The sequence below is a fragment of the Globicephala melas genome, chromosome 14 (genome assembly GCF_963455315.2).
Source record: "Globicephala melas chromosome 14, mGloMel1.2, whole genome shotgun sequence".
Classification (NCBI taxonomy): domain Eukaryota; kingdom Metazoa; phylum Chordata; class Mammalia; order Artiodactyla; family Delphinidae; genus Globicephala; species Globicephala melas.
Genome location: NC_083327.1, coordinates 80,080,863 through 80,096,758, shown reverse-complemented (window position 1 = coordinate 80,096,758; position 15,896 = coordinate 80,080,863). Strand labels below are relative to the sequence as shown.

Below are 15,896 nucleotides of genomic sequence, written 5' to 3'. Positions count from 1 at the left end.
GGGGAGGGGAGCGGGGGGAGGCGGAGGGTGCCCCTCCCCGGGTCTCCGCGGCCCTCGGGGGCGCCGGGAGGGCGGGGCCCGGGAAGGAGGGGAGTGCCCCCAGGCGCGGAGGCCGGCCGCAGCCATCTTGCCCGCGAGCCGCACCTCGCAGGTCAGGCGGGCGGGCAAGCGAGCGAGCGGGCGGGGCGGTTAGGGGCGCCGCCCCGGGGCCCCGCCCCGCCGGCGACTCTCGGGAGTGCGGGCTGCGGGCGCACTGCGCGGGCGCACTGTACCGACGCACAGACAGCGGGGAGCGAAGCCGTCCTGTGCGGGAGCCGCGGGTGAGCCAGCCGCGCGTTCCGGGGTCGACAGGCTGGGGGGCCGGGCCGGGGGGTTCGCGCCGCGCGCTCCGCGGAGGGGACAGTGGCCGGAACTCGACGACAGGTGCGGCGGGGCGGCCGGCGCGCGAGCCCGGGACCGGTGGTCCCGACGGAGCCGGCTCGCTCCGCCGCCGGCTTCTGGGGTCTTGGGCCGGTGGAGTCCCGACCACGCGGTTCTCCCTGCGGCCCAAACACACGGCAGGTGAAGCTGAACCTGCGCGCGTGGCCGCCCCGGTTGCTCCGCCACCTTCCTCTTTCTGCTCTGTCCCCTCGGGTTCCTCTCCCAAATGCTAGCGAAGCCCGGTCTGCGTGGGTGCGCCCCCTCCCTCCTCGCCCGGCCGGGCGGCCCTCGCCGCTCCCGGGCGGGGACAGTTTTTTAAAAGTGTTTCTCAAAGGTTTGACGGTTGCGGTTTCAGCCCTGGGGCAAACAGTTGCTTCACAAAGTGAAACTTGCAGTCTTACGGGCTCCAGTCTGGTTTCCCGAAAGCCCCGAAGAATACCTCGGGGGACCCCCGCCCCGGCGACCCCCGCCCCGGTCCCCTCCCGGCCCAGCGGCCCCGTGCCCCTTCGCCGCCGGCTTCCCCGCCTGCTTGCGCGCCCTGCGCCGAGGTCCCCTCCCCCGCCGCTCAGGCTCCGCGCTCCCCGCCCCGCCCACCCGGCCCCCTCCCCGCCCACCCGGCCCCCTCCCCGCCGGGTGCCCGCCCCTCGCCCCGCGGTCCCCCGCAGCCCCTCCGCGCCGGTCCCGCCCGCCCGGCCCGCGGTAATTGCAGGTTGGGCGGTGACTCATCCCGGCGCCCGCCCGGCCGGTTCTTAAGCAGCAGCGCGGGGTGGGCGCCGAGTCTCGGGGCGGCGGCGGGAGCCGGAGGAGGGCTGCTGGGCGCTCTAAAGGGGTTTCCTCTGCCTCTAGGTCGGGAAAACCGTTTCAGCTGCTGCTGGAGAGTGTGTTTCCAGGAGACTGAGAAAGACCCATCAGGAACCGAAAATGCCGAAACCAGTAAGTAACCCAGTTTCTGGGCGGGGTCGGATGCTTCGGGCTTTATTTTCAAGTGGAGTTACCTGGGCGAGGTGTTGGGGCAGTTTTTTTTGTAGAATAGAGCTCTTTTCTAAACGGACGAGAGGACAGGAGTAGTCAATTGTCTCCTCTCTTTGTTATTAGTTGGTCCTTTGTGGAACTCCTGGAGAAAACAAGGTTATGATGCTTTTCTCTCTACAGTCTTGTTTGCGAGCCCCCGCCCCGCCCCCAGTGGTTTGGGTCTTTTATAAAAATTAGAATCCCCTTTTACGCGGTTTCGATCTGTTTAAAATCTGTATTCTAATGCAACTTGGAAGTTTCTTAAAAAGAAAAGTCGTCTAAATCGCAGGGAGAGTCAGGTGGCTTCCGACGGAGCACGCCAACTCCCTTCGAGGGTCTGGAGCCAGCTGCACCCCAGCTCTTCCTTTGGCGCTTTAAAGGGCATCCGGCAGAGAAGACGCTGTCCTTCTGGGGGCAGCTTCGTTCCAGTCCATTTTACGACAGGCCCGTGAAGCTGTGCTCTGTTAACCCGGGAATGTGCTGGTGGCAGCAGGATTCCTATCTGAAAGAGGTTTAGTAATGAATTTGAATTGCAGATGAAGGAAGGTAGCCCTGGAGTTTGATTAGGAGGCTCCTGGGCCCTCTAGTCCTGCACTGCCGGTGCATATCGTAAACGTCAGCTGACTGGAGAGCTGCTGTGTGCCCATCTCTGTCCCCCTGCATCTGATTATGTTGCCATCTCGGGTAGATTGTGGCCAGGCTGGGCTTTTATATAAGGCTTTCATTTAAGTTGTGGGAACGAGGCAGGTTCTTTGTGACCAGCGTTTCTTTTAGAGTTGTATCTGTTCTACCAGCTTTAACACAGGTGAACTGGTGGCTAGATATTGGGGAGAAGATTTTGGAGTTTTGAATCACGGTGGAGAGAATATCTGGATTCATGAAAAATTGCAATAAAATACATGTGGGATTTATTTCTTGTTTTTTCAAAAGAGTTCGTTCTGTAGTCAGTGCTTATGTGTTTTTTCTACTGTTAAATTTTAGATTCTCTAAAAGGAGTTCTTTATTAATAAAGTTTTACTTTACTGTTAGGTTAAATAAATTACTATGTTAATATGCTAAAAGATTCAGAAGCCAGTAGAGCTTTTGCCTAGGTTACATAATCAAGATGATTTATTCGTGATGCAGAAATTTTTTTCCTACACAGAATTCTTCTTTTCATTTACAATTTGCGATTGGCATGTGACATTCAGGGTTTACAATTCCTGTGATATAAAACAGACCCAGGCACAACATCTTACTCAGGGCACAGTCCTGTGCTGTGTTACACAGAGCAGTGATCAGGAGATTACGTTTCCTGGTGAAGTTTTCTTTATTTCATTAAAAGAAAAGATGCAGAGTTCAGCTTTTAAAATATCACTCAGAAAAAAAGTCAGTAAATCTGTTTCCTGTCACTATTTTTCTTTCTCATAAGGATCTGTAATTTCTTTTATTCTTTTTCTGTCTTTTTTAATTTTGGTAGTAAAATTTACATTAACATACAGTTTACATTCTTAATTATTTTTAAGTTATGGTTCAGTGGCATTAAGTACATTCACATTGTTGTGCACCCGTCACCACCATCCATCTCCAGAACCTTTTCATCTTTCCAAAGAGAAACACTGTACACATTAAGCACTAACTTCCCATCTCCCCCTCCCTCCAGCCCCTGGCAGCCACGCCTCTACTTTCTGTCTCTGAGTTGACTCGCCTAGGTGCCTCATATAAGTGAGACTACACAGCGTTTGTCCTCTTGTGGCTGGCTCATTTCACTTAGCATGATGTCCTCAAGATTCATCCATGTTGTGATGTGTGTCAGAGTGCTCTTCCTTTTTAAGGCTCTCTTTTTATTTCTTAGGGCAGGTGTGTTTTTATTTGGCTTTGAAGTTCCTTTATGATGGATCAGAAACTTGGAAAATGTTCTTCCGACAAAGTGAAGATAGTTGTTGAACTGTTAAGGAAGGATGGTAGCCATCCTTAACTTGTAACATCTTTGTATGTTAGGGTCCCAATAACCAGAGTAAGATTTTGAAAGACTATATTTTGTATAATATTTTCAATTATTTCCAGGTGGTATTGTGAGTGCCCCTTTTACGTGAGTCACAGCTGTTTTCCATAGGAAATTTCTACCTGACTCTTTTTTGGTGGGGGAGGGTCTTGCAGATTTTGCCTTGTAAGATGGATACACTTAAGTCTTTCTCCAGGTGAATCGTATGAGGGCCACTCCAGAGATCACTAAGAGCTTACTGGCTGATAGGCACTTCTAAGGCTGTTATAGAGGATCTAGTTTTTGTTACTGTTGTTTTTTGCTCCCTCCTAGATGTTAAAGCTGAACCATCCAATAACAAGCTCTACAGATGTGTCCTTTGAACAAATGGTTTATTGATTCCTATTAAGCCCAGATTAAGAATTTTGTTAGGTGGCTTCCCATGATGATTTCTAACAGCAGGATTGAAGGCAGACCATAAAGATGGCTACGTCTGCGTAGTCACGGTTTGAGTCTCCTCCAGACCTCTTGAATTCGTCAGGCAAAGTGTTGTTGATTGGTATGTCTGAACAGTCAGTGGATGACTCTGTTTGTAAAACAATTATATAAATGAAATAATATTTACTTGCTGCGTTTTCTCTTAATACTGCTTCTGCGATCACCACTCGTTAAAGACATTGCACGTCCACACGTTCAGTGAGCATCTGTCGCCCCGGCGCCAGGCACAGGGTATCGCACAGACGGTTGCAACAGATCTTGTCTTTGGGGAGCTTGCAGTCTGGGACCCAAGCCCAGACACAGGCAAACACTGGAACGGGAGCTGGAAAACCCGCTGGGAGCCATCCAGGAAGGAAAGAGGCTTAGGTAAAGTGTGACACAGCTGAGAGGAAAGCCACCGGTGCAGAGATGGGCAGGCAGACTGAGAGGTCTTGCTCCATCCCCCCCCCGCCCCCCCCCCCCCCCGGGGCGGCCCCCCGCCGGCACTCCAGGGCTGTGGTGCATTGCTTTTCCCAGGTGCTCTGGGCTCTACTCTTGTGTGATGGGTAGACTTTGAAGGAGGATGGTTTGAGGTCCAGAGGCACCATGCCCTCTGCCCAGCTGGCCGGTTTGGCCTGGTGTGTCCCTGTCATCTGGGGAGGGGCACGGGCTTGGTGCCCAGGGCTCTGGCTCAGGGAGCAGCCCTCCTGCCCACGGTCCGGCTGAGGGTGACCAGCGGGCTCCTTTCCCCTTCCTTCTTCCTTTCCCCCATACTCGCTTTCTTCATTGTGACAGAGAGGAGGCGTGGGGCGTCAGGAAGGAAAACCACTGCCGTCAAGCTTGGGGATGAAAAGGGTGTTGTGCTCAAGGCCAAGCTCTCTTAAAGCTGTTTTCTGAGAAGTTTAGCCTGAACTGCCTTTAAGTGGCACCTGTGGATGCCTTAGCTGTTCATTCCTAAAGTGTCGATATGGAAACTTCTAATGTAAAAGTAAGTTTTCTCCCTTCAGTAGGAAAACTCTGAAAGTGTGTTCAAAATTCTGCTCTATGCTAAAATCTTAAGGTAGTTTCTGAGATGACCTTGTCTCTTGAGAATACTAGCCTCTTCCACTAAATATTTTAACATGGTCAGAATTCACTGAATATCCTAATACATCCCCCCGCCCCGTTGAGGAGCACACATGGGATCTGTTTTCCCCGTGCCCCTCCTTCACCGCACGCAGATGGTGAGTTAGGCAGCTAAGGTTTTCCCGTGTGGCGGTAAGGAGCGCTGGCTGGGCTTAGTCATTTGTCGTCACACTGGAAGGCACAGCGAGTGTGTCTGTACGTTCACGCGTTCATTCGGCAGACGTTTACTGCGTTACTGTGCTGGATGTCGAGGCTGCCGAGGTGAGCAGACACGAAACAGTCCCTGTCGTCATGGATTTACAGTCTGGTGAGAGGAACAGACTGTAGTCGTAGAATAACTTGAATGTGTGCGATGGCGTGTGCGTAGGGGGAGTGCTCATCGGGGGTCAGGAACGCACCCCGACGCACGTCGTGACTGTGCTGAGCGATGTGAAGAGTGAAGGGGCGTCCTCCAGGTGAAGGAGGGAGACAGGGGACATACCCTGCAGCGAGATGGGAAACAGCTACATGGGGGCTTAACTCGGGGAAGCGCTGAAGGGTTTTGACTGGAAGGAGGTGACCTGATCAGATCAGCCTTTTGGAAGGTCACTGCAGCTGCCGTACCTGAGTCAGCAGGAGGTGTTGGGCTGTGGGAGGTGGTGGCAGCCTGGACCAGGGCCGGGCTGCGGGTGGAGAGAAGCACATGTGTCTGGGAGGTGAACTTGATAGGACTCGGTGATAGATCACCGTGCAGGGGCAGAGCGGTGTCGAGGCTGCCTTCTGGTGTCTGGCTTGTGTAAGTGTTTGGATGGTGGTGCCGTTCCCTGAGATAAGGAACCTGGAAAAGGATCGGGTGTGGGAGGGGAGGTTGAGGGTTTGGTTTGTACATGTTAATACATTTGTGACTGTGATTGATGAAAGAACTCCTCACCTTCTTTCATTATTGTAACCGCTGCCCCCTGCCAGAATGTATACAAATACCAGACTTATTAAACGATAGTGTTTTTAAATCCACGTAGACTAAAAATGACCCAGCAGCTTTCTTATGTTCCTCCTGAGTGTACGTACACACTGTAGACGCACGTAGTTCAAAGTTAGCATTAATTTACTACAGGGTTCCCACATTCGGTTACGCGATTATCTGAAGACGTTAAGCTGCCCGGTCCCTCACAGGACTGCTGAATCCCCATCTCCAGGGCTGGGAGGACTGGATGTCTGTGCTTTAGGTCCCCAGACGGTTCTGATGCACCCCAGAGTTCGGGCACTGATGATTTCATAGGAAAAGGACAGTTTTTATATATTCCTCTCTCTCGGTGGGGTTGATGCTGGTGGTCGTGCGTGGGCAGCGAAGCCCAGTGTGGTTCCGGAGCCTCCATCCAGGCGAAGGCTCTCATGGTCTCATGAAGGCGGGTACGCGGTCCCAGCTCCTAGCGCCACGGGTGCCCTCATTGGTGTCTGGAACACGGCCGAGGTGGGAAAAAGGAGATGGGGCTCAGGCTCCAGAAAGACAGGACCAGCTGCGGTGCAGGAGAGAATCTCTCTGATTTGAGCTTCTGTCCGCAGGTGTCCAGCTGCAGAGTTTAATTTGGCAGTGATCGGCGAGCTGTCAGATTTTGGCTCTCTTTGTTTCTAAAGGGGAAAAAGAGGCCAACATTTCCTATTAAATGGCAGGGAACAAAGAGACCCCATTCCTTTGTCTTCTTTTCTTGCTTCTCTTAGCCTTCCGTGCCGGCCTCTCTGTTTAGTTACCATCCTAAATAATATTGTGATTTCTAACAACATTTTGAATAATTTTATTCGTACTTGCAGTTTGGGAAAGGAAAGCACCATCACTATTCTTAGTGAATTATCGTAGTTCTTTAATTTTTTTTTAACTTCTGTGAATCTGACAATTTGGAGATTCTTTGGATGATTCAATATGCCTCTTTCTTACAGTATTTAGACATTTCAACTCTAATCTGAAGTAGTAGAATTCAGTCTTTTTTCAAAATCAGTGAATGCATTTTGAATTATCCTCTATATTTTATTTAATTTCAGTAGTAACTACACTTGGGATTCTTCAACCACTCCAATCAGTTTTTAATTTAAACACTATACAACACTGTAAAACAATTATACTCCAATAAAGATGTTAAAATATATATATATATTTATATAATTTAAACACTGTGTGTCTGCCACTATTAATTAAATATGGAATACTTACTGAAGAGACCAGAAGGTTGCATTATTTTCCTTCTAACATGCTTAGTATCTATGGCTTTTGATGTAAAGAATAAAGATTTTATTCCAGACTTCTGTAGTTTTTTTTTTAAGAAAGAAAGAAAAATAAACATTGTGCTGTGATGTGAGTTAGAGACTTCTGACTATAAAGTGAAATACTTAATATATAATTAATATACATAATTTTTCTAAGTAAAAATGCAAAGAGCTGTAAAAAGAATAGTTTCATAATTAATTTATTATATTTACCTGTACTTTGGCAAGCCATTTAGTTTCTGTGAACCTCAGTTTCGTCATTTGTAAAATGGAAGTAAAAAAACAAAGTTTTTAAGTGAAGAGAACGTGAGATAAACTGAGATAGAGCTTATACCTATGAAATCCAAACAATTTATCTTCAGATGCTGTAAGCTTTATTTCCTGTGTGCTCTTTTCCCCTGAAACATATTTTACAAACGTTTCAGTGCAACCTGTAGCTAAAGCTAAGGGCTTTAGTTCCTGAGTTGCTATAAACCAGGTAAAGTTTGTCAATAGATCTTCCAAGGGAAACAGCAACGTGAAACATTTGAGTTATTTAGTAAAAAGGAACACTTTATCTCTTTCTCATCCTCTATGTCTTCTGTGTCTTCTAGTTGTCAGTATTCCCTTGTAGGTCACATGGGTTCCTTCCTCATTTATTGAAGCCCTATTATATGCGCTAGGTGCCAGGTCTATAAAAATAAATAGGATAGGTTTTTGCCTTGAAGGGATTCTCAGTCTAGTAGGGGAGTCAGATATGTAAACAAAGAATTGCAGTGCAGTATAGTAAGTGTGGTAATAGAGATACAGAATATTGTGTACCCTAGAGAGCCAGGGAATGCCTCCCAGCTGGGTGAGATTCTTTAGGTGGGTGTTGAGGGGTGCATAGGAGTTACCCTTCTGCCTTTGGGCACTGGCGAATTCAGGCAGCAGCAGTGGTCAGTTCTGTTTTCCTTGGATTATGATTCACATTGCATTCTCCAAGACCTTTTAAACACCTATAGATAAACAGTAATGCTGTTTCAAAGGAAATGTGCATTAACATAATAATTATCTTTTTAACCTAATATACTTGAGAAAACAAACCTTAAAAGCAAAATGAAAATTTTCTGACCTTGATCCGACTTTTATTGATAACGGATGAAACTATAATAAACAGTGTGAGACTTTGCTTTCCATTCTGTTAAACTTGAAGTCACTTTCCACAACCTAATTTTCTTTTCTGTTTTTGCCTGAGAGATGATCAGTTTGAAACTGTCAAGACCAAAAAAATTGTCATATCAGATAGTGTAAATAATTGTTTTTACTTCAGGATGGGGTAGGTAAAGGCCACATCTGGCTGTGGCCTGTTTTTGCGTGGGCTACCTAGCTAGGATTGGTTTTTTACAATTTAAAGGGATTTTTCAAAGCAACAACAACAAGAACATGCAGCCGGTGACAAATACGGCCCCCAAAGCCTAAAATACTTACTGTCCGGCCCATTACCGGAAAGATTTGCCAACCCCTGCTTTAGGATAAAAGTAATTGTTGTTAAGCCTTTGTTACAACCTTGTATATATTTAATGACTAAGCTAATAATATTTGGAAGCGGATCCACCCCATTGGTTCCAATTTTTAAAAATTTTTTGCTAAAGTACGAAGAACCTGTTCTGTTCGTCTGTGTCCAGTGCGTCACAGGCCTGAGCCTGGACGTGTACTGTGAGTGCTGTCACCAAGGAGCAGGCATGGCTGGGGCTGAGGTCATGTTTTAAACAAGGCTGCTGTTCCGCGGGTCTTGTTTCTATGGAGAAGGTGGTAGCGTCTTGTGTCCCGTTTGCTAAGCTATTGTGTGATGACAGGTTTCTGGCATATGCTAAAAGAAAGCAATTTGTACCTGATGTTTGAGTTGGAAAGAGAATGTTAGATGAATGAGTTGTGTTTTTATCACTGATAGTTTAAAATTAACTATTGTCTGTGTCTGAAAGTTTGAGTGTAGATAGTTTTATAATTTGATCCCCGGTTGGTAGAGCCCCTCCCTGTCTACCCCTTGCTGCTTTATTTACTTCAACTTATTTCTACCCTGAACAGTGACAGATACTTGTTTCTTTGCTTTCTATCTTTCCTGGCCACAAAGTGAGAAGCCAAGTGCTTTGGGGGAAGAGAAAGCATCATTATCTGCTTCTAGAACAAACTTTAAATGCTTGCTTTATTGGCAGATAAATACAGGGAAGGAGGATGAGCAAGCAGGTGAACAGGCCTGCCTCTGAGTGGGCGACCTCGGGCGAGCATCCCAACCTCCCTGAGCCCTGCTTCCTCATCTGGGAAGCAGGATCCGAGGACCTGCCTGGCACAGAGGACAGAGTAAAGGTGGCCAACTCCACTTGTAACTACTGAATTCTAATCCGATTAAAAGCTTTCATACCTCATGATGGGCATTTTTTTTTTCTGACTTAGACTAATAATGCAATAGATTGGGCCTCCCCTTTCTCCTGCTCCCACATCCCTCCATAAAATTCCTTTGTTCATTCAACAAGTAGAGTACCTACTGTGCGCCAGCCAGGTTTTTTAGGTCCTGGGGATACATTGGTGCACAAAAGGGGAGCAGTACCTGCTTTCAAGACGCCCGCACTGTAGTGGAGAAGACAAATACCTGCTGTCAGGGAGTGATGAGAGCTGAGGTCAGTTCTCATCCCGGCTTTGCCAAGAGGTACAGGTAGTTTTGTTCTTTCCACTGACTCTTGTTGCGTGAAGAGTTGAAACCATTGGGCAGAGTGACTTAGGAATGGGCAGAGCGTGACATATTTTTGTTTGTTTTTTGGTAAATCACTTGACATTGCACCACGAACCAAGGTGATATTTCTCCAAGGACCTGTTTTCACCTAGGTTTGGTGATAAGTATGTCGTCATTTGCCATACCTGCTTGGATTCTTCCATCATTTCTCAAGCATGTGGTTTGGTGAAATTTATACTTTTTGAATAATATTTTGCCTATTGTACAATTATTGCATCTATAGGTTTTTTTAATAAAATAAGTCTTAGAAGGATATCCAGTGTTATTCCTTACTTTTTTTTTTTTTTTGCGGTACGCGGGCCTCTCACTGTGTGGCCTCTCCTGTTACCCTTGTTCCTTACATTTTTAAAGAGCAAATTGAATCACAGATCACTTGGTAAAAGCTTAGGACAAATTTTAAACTGGAACCACCTCTTTATTTGTGAAAATGTAATATGTATGTTAGCCTAGTATCCTTGTTGAGATGTTTCATTGCCTTGGTTACATAATTACGGATGTTGTTTCTTGGGCGTTCAAGTATCTGCTTACATAATACATTGCTATTTGCCACTTAAGTGGGACTTAGATGGGGAGATAAGGTGGGGGTAACTTGATGTTTATTAAGAAAGTGGCCAAACAGGGCAGTTTGGAAATATAATGGGATGACAAAGCTCCAAAGGGCATTATATGATTTACAAATCAACTGTAAAAAGAGAGTTTTGAGGCAATGGGGAGCAGTTGACTATTGACTAAAGTTTAAATATTAAGGAATAGTTTTTAATTATGTTGGCTATGATAGTGGTGTGGTGGTTTTATATATGTGTATGCTTATATATATGTGTGTGTGTAAGCTTAAAATATATTCATATTTAAAGTCCATTAGGGCTACATACCAAAGTTTTTACAAGTGAAATGATACACAATGGTCTTAAAATGTGCCAGAAAAAAAAAAAAATGTTTTAAGTGGTAGAAGGAGTAAATGAGTCAAGAACGCTGGAAGAGAAGTAGCCGTGTCGCAGGTGGATGTAGAGCACACGCCAGCTCGTCGCACTGTTCTCTCTGCTTTTGTGAATGTTTCGAATTTTTCAAAATAAAAAGGTGGGGTTTTTTGGGGGGTTTTTTTTGGTTTTTTTTTTTGTTTTGCGGTACACGGGCCTCTCACTGTTGTGGCCTCTCCCGTTGCGGAGCACAGGCTCAACGGCCATGGCTCACGGGCCCAGCTGCTCCGCGGCATGTGGGATCTTCCCGGACCGGGACACGAACCCGTGTCCCCTGCATTGGCAGGCGGACTCTCAACCACTGCGCCACCAGGGAAGCCCCAAAAGGTGGTTTTTTAAAAGCATATTATAGGGGTGGAAGGGAAAGATGCTGTCACTTTTCAAATCACCAAATCCTTGAGTCACTAGAGAGAGAAAGCGGGAAGGGACGCTCCTTCCCCTGGGGTCTGGGTTCCTGGGGAGCCTGCCCTGCCTGCTGCTGGGTCCCAGGGAGCAGTTCTCCATGGATCCCCGGAGCAGAACCGCAGTTCTTAGACCTTTGGTGTTCTGATCAGATGAGGGACTGATTTAATCCCACCTGGGCCCTCTCGCCCTCCACACACCTTTTATTAAAGGAGAGCTCTAGTCAGAATTGCAGTCGACTTGGAAACGCACAGAACTGTTTGTTCCCGGCTAGTTCCAATACGGCTCTGTATTCCCACGATTTTTTTTTTGATGGGGGAGGGAGTGACCCAACTAGAAATAGGTCATTGTCTCAATAGCAGCATTCTCAAAGCTGAAAATTGGAAGTGAGCACACTCAACTGTGGGGCATTACTTAGTGGAATTGTATGCAGCCGTTTTAAGAGATGAGTATGCAGTCAGTGCTGGGACTGGGGATGGGGGCAGGCTGTGAGGGGCTGAGACCCTGAGTAAATGCAGCAGCCCGTGAGCTGCAGGGGCGAGGTGGGCGAGAGCATTACTCCCAATCAGGGAATTAGGTGCGTAATTCTGAGCCCACTCGGGATGTAGCATGCTTGATTGGGACAGAGTACGAATTGAAGAGGTCTTTTTTTTTTAAACTTCGCATAATTTCAGAGAGTGGTTTAAAAAAGCATAAATTCAGTTGAAGTGGCTTATTCAAGCAGATTTTGTTAGCTGGCTGATTTAGCTTGGACTTTTAAAAAATAAAACTATTGGGGTCTTACTCTCTATTTTTGATAGATAGCAAAAGTAAAGACTTTTTGGTCAAGTTCAGATATATCTTATCTAAGCTCCTTATAGGAGAAATGTTCTTTAATACTGCAAAATATTACGGCACATGTGATCTTAACTAGGGGCAAAGATTTATTTCAGATATGGCGCAGGTTTAAGTATGGCTTATTTTATATGCCCTTCCCTAAAACAGCAGGTTAGCAAAGGAATTATGTTGTTTTGACACTTTCATTCTTCCATAGGCTTTCCTCCCATCAGATTAGAAAACTCTTCACAGACTTCTAAATTTACAAAGAAAACAGTCCACTCCAGGTGGAATGAGTCTGTAGGCCTTTAATTTCCTATGTTTTACGAGCCTGGAATTAAAATCCATCTACCACGTGCTAGCCCTCTTGGCCCTGTCCCTTCCTTTGCGTCTTTTATGGGATCCTAAGTTTGTGGATATAATTAACCTCGCTTTTCAGTGAACTAAATCGGTGCTGAAATACGTATGACACACCTAGTAAAACTGAAATGACATACTACAGAATCGAGACTTCAGCAGCTTGTTAGATACAGTGACCTTGAACGATCATTTATTTTGCCTCCCTTGGGGCGGGAAGAGGAGAGAGGGATAATGATTATTTGTGTTTCTAGAAAGGAACAGTTTCTTTTGCAGAATGTAACATTCTCTGATTATGTATTTACCCCTTCCTGTGCAAAGTGGTGTCCAAGTGTCCTAGTTTAAATTTACACACAGGGTGTATGTCATTCCCCGTGTAGAAGAAATCAGTTCCTACTTACAGACACTCCCCAAAAAAGATCTTAAAAATCGACAGCCAATAGGTATCAGGAATATTATTTTTACATGCCATTAGCAGGTAAGGAAATCCCCACCAGTGTTACCCTGCAGCACGGATTTGGAACTTGGGTGAGAATGACAGTCCTTTCATTTTGTCAGGTGCTTGGAAAGCGGTTTCTTACTGCCTTCCATTTCCTCCTTCCAAAATTAGTGCCTTAGCCTGGTGAACAGTGGGGAGGGCTTAGCACAAGCTGTTTCCCAAACCCCGGTTTTACAGTAGAGGAGGGAACTGTGACCCTCTTTTTAGTGGGACTGTTCAGAAAGTTCCCTTCCAGCTCTAAGGTCATGATTTTTCTCTAGTTATATTGCGTACAGACAGGACTGGTTTGTTCACTTTTTGTATTGCTAAGCAGGCTTGGCTGACAGGAAGTGGGTCTGGGGGCAGGAAGTGGCTTACTTTCAGAGGCAAAAGGAGCTGTTTAGAAAGACTTGGGAGTTCATTTCATGTTCTCGAAATTATGCGATGGATATTAGTGGATCTGAGCTCTTCCTGTCTATATCTGTCTGTATATATACTTCACATAATTTTCACCCTGGAGTTTGAAAATACAAACTTTTCAATTCAAAAGTTTAAAGTCATTGACTTACATTGAAAGATACAACTTTAGGACTAACATGTAAGAGCTATACAAATATAAACAGTTTTAGTAGGTAAGGAAATTGCATAAGCCTTTCCAGGCCGCAGTTTCTCAGCCTTTAAAAGAAGGTAGTCAGACTAGGATGACTTTTTACCTCTCACCAAGCAATACCCATTTAGAGTCACCCTACGAAACAGTTACCCCTCCTCCCTTTTTTAATTCTTCTACCTAGAACATATACACGTATATAACATAAAAACAGGGTATACAGTATAACGTAACGTAGATACCCGAAACAGAAGTTGTTGGGAAATTCCGAGGCCCGGCTTTCATGTTTCACTCTGCCCTGTCATTGTCCACAGCGTATTAAGGACTTCGCTTTTACACTGTAAGCTTAGCCTAATGGTGGCGGAGGAGAGCAGCTTGGAAAAGGAGATGAGGGGTGTGTAGTGTAGGTTTTCATGGTTACCTTTAAGTTATCCTCAGTACTCCTTAAAGTGGTACTGAATTCTCTGTAAAATGAAGTGCCTACCCTAGGGCGTTGTGATTCTCGGAAGACGTGAGCTAAGAAACTGCTTACAGCTCTGTGGTTTATAAGAGTCAGTTTGGCTCGTTTGACACTGAACTCTGTAGTTATGACCTTACTTTTCATTAGTGATTAGCAGCTGGGCGGACACTAATCCATGGCTGCTTTTTCACACCTGGTGGAGAAGGAGTGGGCGGGAAGGGCAGGATTGTTGGACTCCCGAAGGTCCACGACCTCACCTGAGGCACTCGGTTGTGGTAGGTTAATTCACTTTCTTGATAGATAGCACCTACAGGGAATTGGGAGTTATTCTCATCAACTGTGAGCATCAGTACGCACGTCGCAGAGCTTGAATTTTCCTGCTGGGGGAGCGACCACAGCCACAGGGGTTGGAGTATCTGGAGCTCTGAGATGGACAGCGGGAGGGAGGCTGGGAGCGGCCGACACAGGCACTGCCCCCCCCCCCCCCCACTTCTCGGTGACTTTCCAGACTGCGTAGCCCTGGGCATAGCACCGGTCCGTGACTCCTGGGAAGTGCGGATAACAGGAACTGCGGGCCAGCACTTCGACCTCCTTAGGAGTTGTCTCGAGTGGACTCTTGTCAGCCCTAACATTCGATGGTTTTATTATTCCTATTACTAGGCAATAAAAGGCTGGTGTATTTATTATCCTGGGATCGTACAGTTATATGAATACTTGATTAGAATATGAGTTTGTGTCTGTTGGCTGTGCTACAGACAAAATGGTGGTGCGCAGAATTCTTACTGCATCGCCTGGCACTTTGTGTTCTGATTAATTCCGTAGACTTTTTGCAAGATTTGTGGAGCTAGATGGCCAGTTTTCTTTGGCATTTGATAATCTTTCCTAAGCCTAACAAGCCATTTTCTTCACCTTCACTCAGTTTCTTCTTTAACCTCAAAAAAGAAGACTAGGGCTTCCCTGGTGGCGCAGTGGTTGAGAGTTCGCCTGCCGATGCAGGGGACATGCGTTCGTGCCCCGGTCCAGGAAGATCCCACGTGCCGCAGAGCGGCTGGGCCCGTGAGCCATGGCCGCTGAGCCTGCGCGTCCGGAGCCTGTGCCCCGCAACGGGAGAGGCCACGACAGTGGGAGACCTGCGTACCGCAAAAAAAAGGACTAATTTTAAAAAGTTATTATCCGTTGGTGGTTAGGTTTGCCATAGCGTTATTAGTAAGATATACTGTTATTCACATCTTCTTTGAAGGTCAGTAAACCTCAAGAAGTCTGGTGTTAAGAGCTCGAGCTTACGCATGTACCCCTGAAGTTTCTAACTTTGAGGCCAGCTTGCCTTCAGGCACCCGGTGACATGTGGATACTGCTGTTGTTGGCAGCATTTTAGAAAGACCGATGCCTCCCTCCTGACTGACAGCAGAGTTGATGTCTGCCAGTACAGTCAGTATCAGGTTACTACGGACTTGACTCCAGTTAATGAAAGGTTGTGTTTTAAGAACCACATTTCTATTTTACTTGTCTTCTCTCTGTATAGTGTTTTAATATTTTGACATTGGTTTTTATTTTGATCTCTCCATGCTTAAAAGAATGGTGTACAACAGGGTGTTTTCTCAGCTGCCTTTCTTGAATAGAAAGGACACTTTAAAGTGGACACACTAAAGTGTCCACTTTAGAAGTTGGACACTTCTAAAGAACAGCGTGCTTATTAGAAACTATAACGATGTAAACTATGGTCATTGGATTTTTAATGGCAACTACTTTTATAGAATTTTGTTGTTTATATAAACAGTGTTACTGGGAGCAGTGTTGCACATTTAACTAAGACAAA

At 46.3% G+C, this 15,896-nt stretch overlaps 1 protein-coding gene across 1 annotated transcript in view; it reads left to right on the top strand.

The window, feature by feature from the left end:
- The window catches only part of EZR (ezrin), a 49,580-nt gene that overhangs the window by 374 nt on the left and 33,310 nt on the right, over positions 1–15,896 (top strand). Inside the window, 2 exon segments of the mRNA XM_030853036.2 lie at positions 2–320; positions 1,267–1,353. Coding sequence (XP_030708896.2) covers positions 2–320; positions 1,267–1,353 — 406 coding nt within the window.